Source organism: Athene cunicularia, assembly GCF_003259725.1.
Source record: "Athene cunicularia isolate RWA chromosome 20 unlocalized genomic scaffold, athCun1 chr20_part1, whole genome shotgun sequence".
Taxonomy (NCBI): Eukaryota; Metazoa; Chordata; class Aves; order Strigiformes; family Strigidae; genus Athene; species Athene cunicularia.
In genome coordinates, this window is record NW_020799125.1 from 2,553,595 (window position 1) to 2,570,189 (window position 16,595).

General features: G+C 38.0%; 1 protein-coding gene across 2 annotated transcripts in view; it reads left to right on the top strand.

Annotated features, from left to right (window-relative positions):
* The window catches only part of TAF4 (TATA-box binding protein associated factor 4), a 39,495-nt gene extending 26,362 nt beyond the window's left edge, over positions 1-13,133 (top strand). The window contains exons 8-16 of one of the 2 annotated variants that reach the window (XM_026862227.1): positions 947-1,198; positions 2,662-2,806; positions 3,174-3,288; positions 3,936-4,105; positions 4,707-4,837; positions 5,418-5,543; positions 7,789-7,845; positions 7,925-8,044; positions 11,667-13,133. In XM_026862227.1, the coding sequence (XP_026718028.1) occupies positions 947-1,198; positions 2,662-2,806; positions 3,174-3,288; positions 3,936-4,105; positions 4,707-4,837; positions 5,418-5,543; positions 7,789-7,845; positions 7,925-8,044; positions 11,667-11,834 (1,284 nt within the window). In that variant the 3' untranslated portion in view covers positions 11,835-13,133. Of the gene's footprint in view, positions 1-946; positions 1,199-2,661; positions 2,807-3,173; positions 3,289-3,935; positions 4,109-4,706; positions 4,838-5,417; positions 5,544-7,788; positions 7,846-7,924; positions 8,045-11,666 lie in introns of those variants that run through there. The other variant, XR_003399816.1, reaches the window with a different exon arrangement.
* The last annotated feature ends 3,462 nt before the right edge of the window (positions 13,134-16,595 follow it).

A 16,595-nucleotide genomic window follows, 5' to 3' on the forward strand; every position in this document is an offset into this window, starting at 1 on the left:
TCTGCCTCTTGATTCCAAGAGTTTAAGTATGATCCATAGGCACACTTACTACTGTAATTTCTACCACAGTATCACACGGTAGCTCTTTTGAGAGATCTGAAAAGTTTGCTTTCTATGACTTATAAGCAGTTTCTTTCCATAGCACCAAACATATAAATTAATTTATTATCCTCTTTTTAGTCTTGGAAAGAAAACAAGCGATTGAACAATACAGAAAACCATACCTTCTGGACAAACTCATACTCTTTTGCCTGTGCTGTGTACCTGTTTATATGGATAAGCAGCAAATTTGTTACCTCTCAATAATAAATCCTATTTGTCATAAATTTTGTAGCAAAATTTGGACATATCTCAAAATGTTTGTTTTGAAACATTTACTGTCTGAATATCAGAGAAAGTACAACAGCACTATATGGTGAGGGTATAACTCTGCTTAACTAATGTGTGGCGAAAGGATATAGTTGTAGGTGTGTGGTGATGTTTCTGGGTTCTTAAATGCTCGTTTAACCTTGAGCTGTTCATGAGGACAAAGACTTGTTACCGTAGGAAAACAACTAATGTGAGAATCCAGTAAAACACTGATCTCTGTCTGAGCTGTTTTGAAACCTTCACCAATGTCTTTTAAGCCATCCCTTGTTAGATATGGAGGAACAGAGTCGAGGGGGAGGCAGCATGGGCCCAGATTGTTAAATACATACCAGGGGTTCCAGGTAGGCTTGCATAACCTAGATGCCCGTGATATCCAGGCTTCTGCAACTGAAGGTGCTGTCGCTCTGTCTGGCTTTAAATGTAAAGTAGCGTGGTGTTTCTGTGTGTGCCCCTATCGTGTTTTCTCAGGTGCATGCAGACTGATACAATGGACTGAAATGAAATACATTGCTTTTTACAATTACCCTCTTCTTGTGTGATCTGAGATTAAAATAAGAAAATTCTTTCCTCTTTTCAGAGGAGTTTACCTGCCTTGAGACAGTTAACACCAGACTCTGCAGCTTTCATTCAACAAAGTCAGCAGCAGCAGCCAACAACACAGGCGACGATAGCGACGATTCCGTCTGCAGCGGTGCTCCTCAGCTCCTCAGTTCAGCGCACAGCAGGGAAGGCAACTGCAACTGTAACGAGTACTCTCCAACAACCTGTAATCAGCCTAACTCAGCCTACACAAGTTGGTGTTAATAAACAAGGGCAGTCTACACCACTGGTGCGTAAGCTCGAGTGCATCATCTGTTATTGCACGGCATTCTTTTGATAATACAGTGACTTTTCTAATTTGGTGGTTCAGCTTAATCAGGCCTTTGACCTATTCAGAGAAACTAGCTACTAAGAAAAAAAGGTATCTTTTAAAATCCATTCTTGATTAAAGTACTATATTATTTCCTATTTTAGGGTGAAATATTGGTAGACTGTCTCAATCACTCCATGCCCATGAGAGAGCAGTGTTCTGGAGGATCTTTCATTTCCCATTTCATAAGTCTAACAACAGATTACCCCAAAAGAGGAGAAAGAATAACTTTCTTAGGCTTGGACATAAACGAAACAAGAACAGTATAATGTGCAGTATATTTTTTTCCTCTTCCCATAGCAAAGCAGTGTCTGAGTGTAAGCTTTTGCTAGGATGTGTATTAATTAATCTAGATTATTACATTGCTAGGGTTTTTTTGCTATTTAGTACTCTATGTTCCCTATAGAGCATTTGACATTCATCTGAGCTACTTGGTCCAGAAATTTTCACACAAAATGAAAAGGAGAGAGCTCTTATTAGTTCATAAATACTTTTCACTTACCTTGAGAGAAAAGCTAGTGATTATATTGGTCTTACTGCCTTTATAACCTAGGTATTATAGAAAGAGGTTAGGAACCTAGGGAAGTAATAAAAACTGATCATTGACGAATTAGTTCTGGATTTTCAAGATAATAGTTTGGTCTTTAACTTAAATATATAAAATTGTAACAAAAGTAGCAAAAGAAAGACTTGCCAAGTTATAGAAATGAAGCTTGTGAATAGTCAGAGTTGGTAGGATTCTTTACAGTAGTTTGAAAGTAAGTTTCTGAAGACTAAGAGGCCAAAAGATGAGTTTGCGCAAAAGGGCTCTGATTGTAGCATTGCGATGTGACTCTATTTTTATGAGTTCATATTCAGAAGCAGTATGGCTACAGCTGCCTGAGACTCAGTCTAACTTAACAATCTAATAGTAGAAAGCTACACAGCTGTAGCTTATCCTGATTCTGGATGAAAACAGCATATGTAGAATCAGCTGGATTATCTTTATCATGTCTCCTGTTATTTTTAGTTCTGGAGTTTGTTCAGACAGATCCAATTTGCCTGTATCTCTAATGTAGAAACCACGTGTAGATAGTTTTAACTGGATCTTTGTGATTATAGATGTTTGGTTGTGTTGTTTTTTTAATAGAAATTGGTTACTGATTTCTTTTTTGTATCACAGCAAGTAGAATATTGGTTTTCCTGTAATGTGTAATTTATCTAAAGAAACTTTAAAGTACCTTAAAGAATGCTGGTTCTAGATCAATGAACAGATGTGTTAAGATCAAGTGTTGTTGGGTTTGTTCTTCCCATCGTGATTCTTAGCCTTAGTTATTTCTTAGCTTGTTTACAGTTCTTTTCATTTTGGGGGGGTTTAAAATTTTTTTTTTTATTACTTGCAGGTTATCCAACAGTCTCAAAAAGCAGGGGCGTTGATAAGGCCTCCGCAGGTAACGTTGACACAGACACCAATGGTAGCGCTGCGGCAACCACACAGTCGTATTATGCTCACTACTCCTCAAATTCAACTGAATCAACTTCAGACAGGTAAGATGTCAAGATACTTGGTATAGGCTGTATTTGATAGCATTAACTGGTGTGGTTTATGAAGATCAGTTCTTAAGTGCCCTGTAGCTGTTTGAAGGCTGTTTTACTCCTGCTGAAATCTTCAGTGCGTAGTGCCAGAGTGGCTGAGCATGCACGTATGTCAGGACAGCATCTACAGTCAGAGAAATTGTTTGGGTAATGGAATTGTGTGGGAGGGTCCTGTTTTAGATGCGTGAAATGCTGACAGAAACTATTGAGGTGAAGCCTTTGCACCAGAACTAGTGCCATTACTACCCCACGACTGGCTTGTAAATCTGAACTCTGATACAAGATTGATGGAGTACAAATCTTGTCTGTCTTCTTGCAGTACCTGTGGTAAAACCAGCAGTATTACCTGGAAACAAAGCTATTGCCACTGTTTCGTCACAAGTAGCTGCTGCTCAGAAGAATAAACTGAAAGAACCTGGGGGAGGTTCTTTTAGGTGAGGAACCATATGCTTATTTGTGCTTGCGCTGCCTGGACAGCCCGCTGAACTCAGTGGGGACCTTTCTGTGTACTCCAGTGGTGCTGAATCAGGCTGGGTAAACTCACAAGAACTAGAGGTGGATTTTCTGTGGGCAGGTTTGCTACTTTAATAAAGACTTTAATAAAAATGTGAGCATACTTGTGCCAGACTGGTTTTAGCATTTAGCTGGCACTAAGGAGAAATATCAAACCTCACAAACAATTCCTGCCTGGACAAGCAAATAAAATTAATTCCTTCACTCCTCCCAACTCTGCTCGGGTTATTCGGATGCACAGCCTGGCTTACAGTGATGAGTGCAGTTTATTATTGTTTTGTGGTAGTGATATGTTGGATCCCTTGTTTCTCAAGGCGTTGAAACATTATGTAAGCAAGGATCTTGAGAAAACAGTTAGGAAGTACAAAACTGCAGAAATATTTCTAGTGCTCTTTAGAATTAAATTATGTTAGTTTTATTTTATTGAGTAATAAAAGCAAATAAAAGGCAAAAATGAAATAAAGGACTCGGGTTTACTGTGGAATTCATTATATGCAGCTGTGGACTTGTAGCGGTAAGTGCAGATAAGCACAAATGTTATGATTATAATGAGTTTTCCTTTCTTAAGGGATGACGATGACATTAATGATGTTGCATCAATGGCTGGAGTCAACCTGTCAGAAGAAAGTGCTCGAATATTGGCAACAAACTCTGAGCTAGTGGGCACATTAACAAGATCCTGTAAAGATGAAACCTTCCTTTTCCCAGCACCTTTACAAAGAAGGATATTAGAAATAGGTATGTTGATTTTTCTTGAACTTTAAGAAACAAATTTCACTAGTCTTGGGTTTAATTGAAGGCATTTTGTGTAGAAATAGATGTCAATAGTTTAAAATTGCTGGAGTCCATACCTTTTGTATATTCTGATGCTTGTGGGCAATCATGCAGCTTACGAAAGCAGAATAGTGTTGAGGGAGAGCGAAACTATAGAGTTGTCTTCTAAATTGATGGGAATTTAACATCAGAATTACTGGACCTGGTTAAAATTCTGACTGTATAAACTGATAAGGCTTAACAAAAAGAATGACATTTGTTATTAAAAAAATAATTCCAGAAACACTTTTATTGTATTTACTTCTTTAGAATTGATGGTGGAGCAAAAATCATTCTTCAGTTATTTTTTGTACTGCAGTATACAGCATTTATTAATAAAGTGTACGTTTTTGTTAAGCTAATATAAGTTTTCATATGTATGTCATTTCTTGTTTAATGCTTGTCTGAGAAATACCTGAAAGTCTTATTTTGCAAACAGCATTTAAATTTCCATGACTGAGATTAGCCACATGTTTAGCTGTATTGTAAAATAATTTTTTACAACTGACTTCTGTCCTGATCATAGGTAAAAAACATGGAATAACAGAAATCCATCCTGATGTAGTTAGCTATGTTTCACATGCTACACAACAAAGACTACAAAACCTCGTGGAAAAATTATCAGAGACTGCTCAACAAAAGAATATTTCATACAAGGTACTGTATTTAATTGCATGAATAAAAAGGCAAAATCACACAAATTCAGCAGGCTATCATGTTGGCTGTAATGCATGAGTTCAGGTGTTCTTCATTCTGTGGTTAGGTTGTTTATTCTTTGATTCATCTTACATTAATACACATGGATGACTAGAACTCTTCAGCTTGCGTATACAAAATGTTTTTAAAACAAATGCAGAGAAATTGTGCCCTCCCCTTTCTGTCAAATGTTTGGAGACTGAGTGATTGTACAATCAGATAGACAGATAAAAGCCCTGCTTCGAATTCTCAAGAGACTGCTGCCTGACAGATGTGTGTTCTTAATAGGTGCAAATGCCTAAACACCACACAGCTCTGTGAAATACGTTCGTGAGGTTAAAGCTGTGATGATCCTAGTTTAGAAGTCAAAATTTGATGATTCATGGAATAGAACAAAATGCTTTTAAGAATTCTAGCTGGTTTGTTTGAAAGGGACAAAGTGAACATTTGAGCTTTAAATGTATATGTTGTTCTACAGCACAGTACAAGCTAACAGTTTTGTTTTTAAGAAACGTAATGAGAAATATATTTGCGTTTTCAGGATGATGAAAGATACGAACAAGCAAGTGATGTTCGAGCACAGCTCAAGTTCTTTGAACAACTTGATCAAATAGAAAAACAGCGTAAAGATGAACAAGAAAGGGAAATTTTAATGCGTGCAGCAAAGGCAAGTGCTTGGATTTTACACGTTTGCAAAGTGTCATTTTTGACGTCAAAACTGCAGAGTTTCTTCTCATTTTAAAGCACTTGCAATAAAGGGGAAGACTGCTCTTCAAAGATGGAGCTTGATGATTATGTTCTTCGCCTAAGCTCTGTTCTGCTTTTCATGGAAAAGCATGTGAGACAGCTCATTTACTAGTCTCCTATGTTCCCAAATTAAAGTAGGTCTTAAAATATAGTTTTTGCACTTTGTATTGTGAAAAAGGTGAATTTTATAGCTTGGTGGTACTCGAGTGGAATAGAGAGGTTACAGGTATTTTGGAGAACAGAATTCAGAAAGATTTTTACAAGTTGGAGAAACACAATAAATAGGAAACGGTTTTAATGTAAGCATTAGACTTTGTGGTTTTACTCAGTGGCCCAAATATAGAATGAATATGACTAGGCAGGAGTGCTCTAGAAGTAATTCGCAAAACAACCTATGGTTTCTCTTGGGTTTGATCTGGTATGCATTGATAATGTCAAAATCCAGTTTTTGTATTGCAGTGTTCGCACATAAGTTGTGAACTAACACCTTCATTTCTGGTTCCTGTTAGACCTGAGCTGGAATACTCTATCCAGTTTTTGAGCCCTACACCAAGTAGACTTCAGAAGGAAAGCAATTTAAAGGTCTAGAAAAAGTGACCTATGAAGTAAGATTAGAGAGTGAATTTGTTTACTTCAGAAGAGAAAAGACTGGGGTGAGACATGTCTTCATGACTGTGTTTTACATATTCATACAATTCCCTGTGTTTGCTGCGCCTAAAGTGCAGCAGGGAAGACGTATATTAATCATTAGGAAAAGCTTAGTATTTTAAGAGTACTTAAGCATTGAATGAAAATAATTTGTTGTTGTTAGTCTAAAGAATGTATGAGATTAACAACAGTCAGGATTTATTTGAATATAGTTAGTCTTGCCTTATGTGAGAGTATGGATGAAAGACTGTCTTGAAGTTCTTCCTGTTTTCTGTTTGTTGACTTCTTGGAAAAAAACCCCAAGAAACTAAGAGAATTCACATATGTAGAAAAACAAAACAAAACCAGAAACAAAACCTGGCAAATGTGTTTTAATAGTATTAGACAATAAAGTTTGCTGAAATTATATGTTCTGTTACTTATGTTCTGGTGAGACCACACCTCAAATACTGTGTCCAGTTCTGGACCCCTCACCACAAGACAGACATTGAGGTGCTGGAGCGTGTCCAGAGAAGGGCACAAAGCTGGGGAAGGGTCTAGAGGACAAGTCTGATGAGAAACAGCTGAGGGAACTGGGGGTGTTTAGCCTGGAGAAAAGGAGGCCCGGGAGAGACCTTATCGCTCTCTACAACTACCTGAAAGGAGGGTGTAGTGAGGTGGGTGTTGGAATTTTCTTCCAGGTAGTAAGCAGTAGAGAAAACGGCCTCAAGTTGTTCCAGGGGAAATTCAGATTGGATATTAGGAAAAATTTCTTCACCAAAAGGAAGGCTTGTCGAGCATTGGAACAGGCTGCCCAGGGAAATAGTTGAGTCACCATTCCTGGAGGTATTTAAAGGACATGTAGATGTGGTGCTTAGGGACATGGCTTAGTGGTGGGCTTGGCAGTGTTAGGTTTACAGTTGGACTCATGGGTCTTTAAAGCTTATTTCCAACCTATCGATTCTATGATTCTAAAAGTATGATACATGCAACTACTTGTAGGTTTGTGTCCAAGTGAAATGGGCATTTGCTAATGTAAATAGTCTGTGGGTCAGTTATCATAGCTGCAGTTTGATCAGATGGATGTGTGACTTGTGTGTCTAGGTGTAGCAGAAAGGTATGTTCTTAGTAAGTGCATAGTTACACAGCAAGGGGAGGAATTTTTCCAAAAAGTACAGGTCTGATTCCTTTTTTCATGTGCAAGGTGTGTGTTTCAATTCATGGATCTGTGTAACTTGTGTCTTGGTGATGGTTTTAAGTCATAAATGCTTAGCTATTCCTTTGCTATTTTTAACAAAGCTGAAACAGGATGATTTTTCAAAAATAGATACCTGAAACTAAGAAATGGAAAACTGCTTTTAATTTCTAAAAATTATTTTCCCCTTTTGACCTCTCTGAGAGTGGTAGGTGTTCTCCACTTCCTGCAGAACTTTTAAGAAAAACTTTCATACGCTATGTAAAACTTAACTGATTTGTAACCATATTAATTTTTCTTTCTTTTTCTCCAACCATTCCGTGTTCATCCCTTATCAACGTAGTCTCGATCTCGACAAGAAGATCCAGAACAGCTTAGGTTGAAACAGAAGGCCAAGGAGGTAAGTGTTCACCTTAGTGAACTTTTATTTTGGAAATTGAAGGAAAATTAATTAACTGTACTTGTTCTGGCAAATACAGATGCAGCAGCAAGAGCTAGCACAGATGAGACAGAGGGATGCCAACTTGACTGCATTAGCTGCGATCGGTCCCAGAAAGAAAAGGAAAGTAGATTCACCGGGATCTGGATCAGGGACAGAGGTACGGTGTAATTGTAATGTTTGGTTTTGCTGCGTCAGCTTCTGTTAAAACTTTTCTGTCAGAATTTTTTCCCTACTTTGTGGAAGCTTTGAGCAGCAGAAGTGTATTTTGTGTTTGGATTTGCTTGCTCCACAATCAATTTTTAGCATCTGTGTAGTGGCGTGAGGAATAAAATTTGAATTCGTCATTCCCTGATTCATGGAGCTGGAGGAATGTTAGAAAAGCCATCTCTCTGCTCTCTCAAGTCTCTGCTTTTTTGGACCTCCATAGGTTTGGGAAGAGGTTGTTGTGGTTGTAGCCAGTCTAACTAAATAAGAGTGCAGAGTAATGCTGCTGAGGTGGGTGCAGTGGTAGAATTGAATCATTGCTAAATTTGACAGCAGGAGTTTCAGGTTATAGGAACTTGCCTTATTTATTTCTTCAGGTGATGATTTGCCTTAGTTTTAGCATCTCTACAGCAGATCAGTTTGACCATTTCCATCTGTTTATGATGTTCTTTCACATCCTTTGTGTAGTCTGCTGTTTAATCTGACCCTTTAAAAAATTTCCCTGCAGACTAAGTATCAGCATGCTTAGTGTCTGATTAGTTTAATATTAATTCAGGTAGACTTGTAGACTATCTGCTATATTTATAAACAAGTTAATAAACATGAAATTGTATAAAATTGCTCTCTGCATGAAGATATGCGATGTGAGATTTCTCCAGTGTTCAAAAAGAAAAAAATCTTCTTGAAACTTGTCATTTACGGGGCCAAAAGCTCTCTTCAGAATTTGAGAATTTTTCCCTCCAAAGTTTTGTGTCTGATAGCAAGTGACAGGATTGTAATAGTTTAATAATTCTGTTTATTACTCCCTGAGCATTCCAAATTTTTAGTGCTAAAGCATTTACACTATAAAAAAGCGTCTTATTTCAAAAGAATTCACCTTGCTTTATACTGAATTGCTACAAGCAATAATTTACATGTGCTTGGTAGAAAATGTTAGAGAACAATCTGAATGCTACTAAATGTTATTTATAAAAATAATCAAGCTTCTTGAGCATCTTTTAAAGTAATTCTGAGTTTTGAAATTTACTAAAATGCCTGTTCCTGATGATAAGACTTATGTTAACAAATTACTGTATTAAAGGTTTATAAATGTGGCTTAAAATTATAAAAATTGCAGAATGTGGCACTTTATAAAAAGAGGTGTTTATATAAATGAAGTTGTCTGAGGAATATGCTGAAGTATCTCAGGCAGTGCTAATGTTGGCATTGCTTGCTTACGCATGCTCAACTGTGCAACATTAATAGTCTGTTAATGTCACTGAGGTTATGGAATGCATTTTACATCTACTGCGAACACTTGTTTGTATTTCATCTAAATCTGACTAATTTAGTTATCCTAGATTAATCACTTACTGGTTAACCAATTAACTACAGGTTCCCTGGAAATCTAATCTCTTTGTCTGTTTAATTAAGAACCAGCTGCTTTTGATCTGATACTCACAGCTGTGCTTTTGCTGCTGTGTCACTTGACATTTTTAAATTGAGCTCCACTTGTCACCATTTGTATGCAGTTTGTAGTTAAGGCATATTACAAGAAGTGTGGAGAATAAGGTTTGTCATTACTTAGACACAGATTTGTAAATGTAAGCTTTTGATGTCTAGGAATGCTGAATCTTAATTACATGTAAAAATCACTTTAAGTAGTAATTGTACTGTTTTGTTTCAGAATTCAACAGAATAGGTTCCTGTCAGTTTTTATGTCCATGTGACTTTATGGAAAGTTACTGAAAATCTTCTTAACTTGTTCCATGTTTACAGGAGTAGCATAGTTCTGTGTCTAAATACCCCTTTGAAAATCCAGGCTTTAAACTATCCAAACTACGGGATTTCAGTGATTTGATGCTTGCTGGTTCAATAGATAACTTGATTGAGAAAGAGAAGTTTCACTTCACTGTTAGCAGTGTGGTGAAGCAAGAACACCTGTGCTGGACACAGCATGCTACTAACCCAGAGATGGTAACTTCCAGCACAAGTTTACATCGATTTCTTAATAATGTACACTGATCATAAATGTGTTACGTTCACATGTAGAAAGGACTGTACTAGCGTGAGCCTCAGCAAGTTATTCGCATGGCTTTTGCACTAAATTTTGTCTCAAGTCTGGGGTGTTCTTACTTAGAACAGTCTTTTAAAATTCTCCAAACTCTCAGGCAGGTAAATGCTTATTCACTAGTGGACTGTATTTGGACATTCTTGTGTCACTAAGTACTGCAGTTCATTTAAAAAAGTAAAGAAAATTATCCTTGTAAATGAAATTGGCGGGGAAAAAAGAATCCATAGGTAAGCTACAGAAACATAACCTGTTCCCAGTCGCTCAGAACACCTTCACTGCTTACATAAATACCCAGAGAGCATGGTATCAGCAACAGGCAACTGCCAAAAAAAGATTCCCGACTTTAAAATTTGAGGTGAAAGTTGGCTTTTCGGTCTCTGCGTGCCATCTACTGGTGACTGTGCCTTACTGCTGCTGCAGGCGAGGAGGAGCAGGGAGGCGGCTTCCGAGTGGCTTTGGTCGCTGCAGCGCTGGGCCATGCTGCTCTGTAGCTGTCCTTGCTGGGCTGAGCCCTTCCGCCAGCCCAAGGCACACAGCACCCCTCTTACCCCCCTCAAAGTGTTCCTGGTGCATGTGCACAGGATGTGAGCGAGTCCCAGGCTTCGCTGGAAGAGGCAACTTGTTACTGCTGATTCTGATGACTTTCAGCCAGGGTTTCCTTGCTTATATAAGGAAAGCGTAACAGTCACAGAAGAACTGCTTTAGTTGTATATATTCTATCAGAATAGATATTTCACTTGTCTTTTGCAAGTGAAAATGCATTGGAGTTGGCCCCAACAGCCTTGCTTTATAACTCACTAGGCAGCGTACATCTGAACAGCTGAAGGATGTTGGGATCTCTAAAGATACTGGGTTTTTTTTCCTCCTTTTTTTTTTTTTTTAGAGAGAGAAATACAATAATATACCACTTGTTTATCTTGCCAATTTGTGTGGAAAACTACCAGTGTGTACCAGAGGGATGAGTGTTGCTGAGTGATGGAGAAAAATTCAGAGATCATTAGAGAATGTCTGACTGTGTCTAGCATAGCTATTTCTTAATGTAATCCTGAGCTTGGTTACAGCTGTTGTCACCAAAAGGAGAGCTCATGGTACCCTATCATGAAGATCAGGGGGGATTTAGGACATTATTCAAGACCTTACAGTCCAGGGGGATAGGACTGCTCCCCAGTTCATCAGGAACTTTGGGATTACCCTTGGGATCTGTATGATGACATTGTGAAAAATGCTGTTTTATCTGTTCGTTTTGGTTCTTGGGATTACCTATCATTAGTGCCTTCCTAAAGATCAGTGCTTTGTTGTTTTGTTTGTTTGTTTTTTTGTCTATTAAATATCACTGAAAACTTCTGATTGTTCATAAATAAGAACAAAAAAGAAATCTCTGATCTGGTAGCATACAATGTACTCTTTGATAGCTTCCTGCACATAGTCCCTTAGTTCTTACCTTGCATGTTTTCTCAGAAAAGTTTTGGAATACCTGGGGGCACTGACATGTTCTGATCTATCTATTTGTTCTCGTTTCCAGGGATCTGGTTCAAGTGCAGCAGTCCCAGGCAGCTCTGGAGTTGGAACAACCAGACAGTTTACGCGACAAAGGATAACGCGGGTGAACCTCAGGGACCTCATATTTTGTTTAGAAAATGAGCGAGAGACAAGCCATTCACTATTGCTATATAAAGCATTCCTTAAGTAAAATGGAAAAGATCAAGGTATTTTTGACGGAGAGACGCCTGAGGACATTTTTTATATATTTGCAAATTACGCCTTTTTGTAACAAGCAAATGGGATATTGTTTAAAAAACAACCACCTCTTTACATGGAACAGTTTTATATTCCTGTTTATAAATAAACTCTTCAGTATAAGAGAAGTACATTTCTGTAACAGTGAGGATACTTACAAGGCCTGTGGATACTATAAAAGGACAATTAAATTTTAACTCATCTCTTGATTGAGTGGCCTTCTTGCCAAACAAGCCATATATAAAGACTGATGGAATCGTTTAGCAAATAACTAGCTACCCTTTGTCAGCCCTGTAGCAGTTTCGACATTAATTGTGCATTTTAGTTCAGTTTTATTCAACTAAATCAATTATATAGGCATATGTCTACAGCAAATGACCTCATTTCATTTAGCTTTTTTTAAACAGTCAGTTAGCAAAGCAAACTGATTTTTAAAGAATATTTATCTTTCCCCAAAATGTTCAAAATCTAGAGGGATATACAGTTAATTTTAAACATAACCTCAATTTTAATCACATTATTGCTTATTAGAGGCCCTGAAATCCCATAAAGGAGGGTTACTTCTGAATGTTTTAGCAGCATCTGTAAAAATGCATTTTATTTGCTATAGTTTGTAAAGCTGTAAAGTTAAAAAAGGAAAAAAAGGAAAAAAAGAGAAACCTTTTCAGCATAAATATATTTTACTTGCACTGTGTTTTTTAGCTAAAGTGAAAGCTTAGATTAAATAAAATCAAAGTTGAGAGGAATCATCAAAAGACTGTTTCTCAGTGTGAATCAAGTGTTGAAAAATGGTTGGTGTATTTTGTCAGTAATTGTACATAATTTTTGGCACATAACATAAAAATGGCTATGTAAACTATAATTATTTTGCTAAAAGACTGTATGCAAGCTGTGGGCCTACTTTAAAGATGTCCAGAGCAAAGTCCCTTCTTTGTACCTATTTTTTTATTACAAATATACTAATTGGTTCTTTATATTTTCAGAGGTTATTGTATTAAATTGTCTATTGATAGTACTTTTATGACTGTAAATACTTTGGCTTTCTTTGTGTGAACTCTCATGGTAGAATTTAACTCTCTTGCGTGTAAACTGAATGCTGATCAGTATTTTTATCAACACCTGACAACTGTTACACCCCTTTTATTTTGTCTTTTAGGAAATCCTGTCTTTCCATTTTTTTTCATGTAAATTTTGCACAGTTACTTGTTCATATGTAAATATTTTACTTTCAAAAATGAAGTTTTTAATTGCTATTGTTTTATATAGGATTGAAAGAAAATTAACTCCTTTATTAAAAACAAATTTATCTGTATTTGCTAATGTATTTTTCTCTCTAAATCTTTTCTCCTCTTGGATTTATTTTTCTTGGTACAGTAAAAGATTAGTCTGCCTGAGGGGGATGCTGTTTCCTAAAGATGCACTTTGGGGGTTTTTTAATATTGTTTTGTCAGTGTTTTGGAAGTGTGTAACTTTATGAATCTTGAAATTTCATTGTTGTCTTAGGGGTCTTGGACTAAGATCAGTGGATAGTGGGTGTGTATTTTGGTTTGGTTTTTAAGTAGGGAAAGTTTCTGAATAGATCTTTAAAGTGTTTTGGTTTTGTCTAGTGAAGGTTTAATAAAACACCCTGTCCTTGAGGGCAACCTGCTCCCTCAAACACAATTAACTGCGATGGTTTTCAGAAGGTGTGACATAAAACACTGAATTTGGAGCACAACTATAAAAATATAATCAGGAACACACTTTTGATTAACGTGAAGATCTGGGAAGGTATATTTGTGATGCTCTGTACTGAATGTTCAGCTTTTATTTTTGTTTTTTTAATTCCTCTTCTCATGGGCAATAGTTCACAGTTGTGAGGGCCGAATTCTGCTATTAGATTTTCAGAAAAATCTCATGAATTTGGTAATTATTTCTTGCATCCAGACAAATCTATCTACAGGCTACTGCACTGAGCACACTACTGTTGAACTGACACTCAGCCCGGCACTGACTCGGTCCACGTGAGGAGACCAGTTGTCTCTGAGAAAAACGGATTAGCTCCTAAAGTGATGTACTCACCTGACATCGTGTATGGCACTTACTTGAAGGTTTTAATTGTTTGTAAACTCCAAACTGTCTTTCAAATTGTGTAATGTTATTAAGTGGAAAGAAACAACTTTGACTTTTAGCCAAAACATTGTCATAGCCTTCCTTTAATTTTAACGAGTGTTGGTTGTAAATGTTAATCCCCACAGTATCTGCAAAGCTGTGCCAGGTAAGTTGGGAAGAAGCTGACCTTCAGGTGTTGCTTCCAGTAGCAAGTTGGGGGTAAGACATGTTTGAAAAATTAAGGTTATTACGTGGTATCTTGTACTTTGCACCCCCTCTCCAGTAGAGGTAGTAGCTTAGAAATACACTGGAGGGGCCAAGGGAGTTGGGCGGAAGGAGAGATCTATGGCTGTGGCTCTTGGTTTTAAGTGACACATTTTTAAAGTGCGCAGTCAACCCTGCACTAGGTATAATTTTTCTCAGATTTTAGAAGTTCCTGTTCTTTTAGTCTGGAAAGCTGGTAGTGCCCATGCTCCCTCCAGTAGTTCATGTAATTTTTGACTGTAATATTGGCATTTTTTTGTTAATACTTGAGTACTGCCTCGTGTGGCCATTGGCGTTCTTCTGGGGAGATGTTCTCATGGCAGATGAGCTGTTGACTCTAGGGGTTTTTTTAAATGATAAAAATGGTAACTATTTTTGAAGCTGCAAAGGCACAACTGAGGAGTGGTACAGGGCAGTGTATGTGTACAGCAGCACTGCCCTTGTGTGTTAGTGACCTGTAAAGAGAGGAACTGGGATTCTTTTCTGGCCCCTAAGCTTGCACAGCTCCACCCAAGACCCTTCGTCCTCTTCATCCAATGAGTGATGCAACTTCTTTGTAGCACCCTCAAAACTGGAGGTGCATGTGCTGAAGTTTGCCGCTCCCTCTGTGAGTCTATGATGTTACACCTTTTTCTGTCACCCTTTCAGCTCCTTGTTAGGGCAAGTTGCTTCTCTCTTGCCTGTAAGTTTACCAGCATGTGTGTGTGTGACCTAGAGGTGAGCTTTCTACCCTGGCTTACGGAGGTCTTGATGCCCCTCTCTCTTTTAATACCTTTGATTAGGTAGTGCATAGATGTAATGTTTCTGAGCTATTGATGTCTGTCTTTGTCTAGCACAAAAATTCAACAGAACAAATAAGATATAATAAGACACTCTAAATTCAGCCTGTCTTTTGTATTTCACAGGCATATAATTAAATATATATGTTTTCAGGGAACCTTTTTTGAAATAGAGAGATGCATGCATGAATGCTCATGATAAATGCTGTCAAATGCACAGTAGTTAAGATTTTTATTAGAGATTTTCATCTGATCCAAGAAGTTTCCCCATATTTCTGAGGTTTTGTCTATATTACAAGTAATGGTACGAGAAGTCTAACTCAATGATAATTTAAACCGTTGTCTTATGTTTACAGTTATTTGTCCATCTGCAGAGAAGAGTCTTAGTCTTTGTGGGTAAGTCAGGACAGCAGCTTGCTCGGGTACAAGCTGTAGTGACAATTTCAGCAGTAATGTTTCCCTGGAGTGTGTGTGCAGACCCATGTGTCCAGGTAAGTGGTGTATGTTCAAGTTGGGAGGGGTCCCTTCTTTAAAGACTTCCAGTGTTTATGCAAGGATTTTTACACATCAGGGCTTTAGGCAAGTGCAGGTCAACCTGCTGTGTTAAAATATGATATAAAGCGTAGAGAGGGAAAGTTTTAGGTGCTCTGGGTTGATCCTAATCTTTAGATTTTTAGGAAATGTCATGTAAGCAGCATTGTGCATAAGACTGGCTTCTCAGTATTCTGGGATATTTTTTAGCAAGTGATGTTTCCCTGTTTGTGAAAGTTGCCAGGCTGATAAATTTGGGAGAAATTTGTTTGTTGCGGTGATAAATAGGGAGGGCAGCACCTTAAGGCCTGCTCTGCCTTTAATTTGTCCAACATGTGCTGCCTCTGCAGGTGTGTCCCAGTCCTCCCAGTTAGAATATCCCACTACTGTACTTCAAACTGCATTTTAACAGCACAGATCTCTCATCCCCCTGCAAAGCTGCTGTGGCCAAAACCTGCCCTTGACTCTCCCGTTGCCATTCTGGGCACGGATTGCACCAGAGACTGGGGCAAGCCAGGACTCCTTTCTTTTGTGTGGTCGTGTTATTGCCCAGTGACATATGGAGCTGTGAGAAAGGGAGTAAGTTGTTTAAAAAATGCTTTTTAGGAATTCAGTCACAATCCTTGTATTCTTTTGGCTTCTGAGAGAAACTTGCTCCGTGCTGCTGCAGACGTGGGAGTGCAAGCGGGAGCTCTGGGTGTGCTGGAGGGAGGCTTCGCTCTTCATAGCTGCTACTTGATTTTACTTTTGTTCTGCTACTTCAGGAATACCGTTCCTCATGCAACACAGTATATTTTCCTTTTGTCTTCCGGCTCAACTTATTTACTGTTATTTTCTGTAAGGAGCTGGGTTGCACCCTGTTTGGTTTCCTCCTGGGAGTTCCCTTGTTCTGAAGTCAATAGATGACTTGTACGAACACCACGAGCAGCATTTGGTCTGTGATACGTACCACGCTTCTGTAAAAGTACTGAATAAATGCATAACAAATCTTGCTTTTACTGCACTGTAAAAGTACTATATGGTTTTACTTGAGCACTTATGTACTTTTC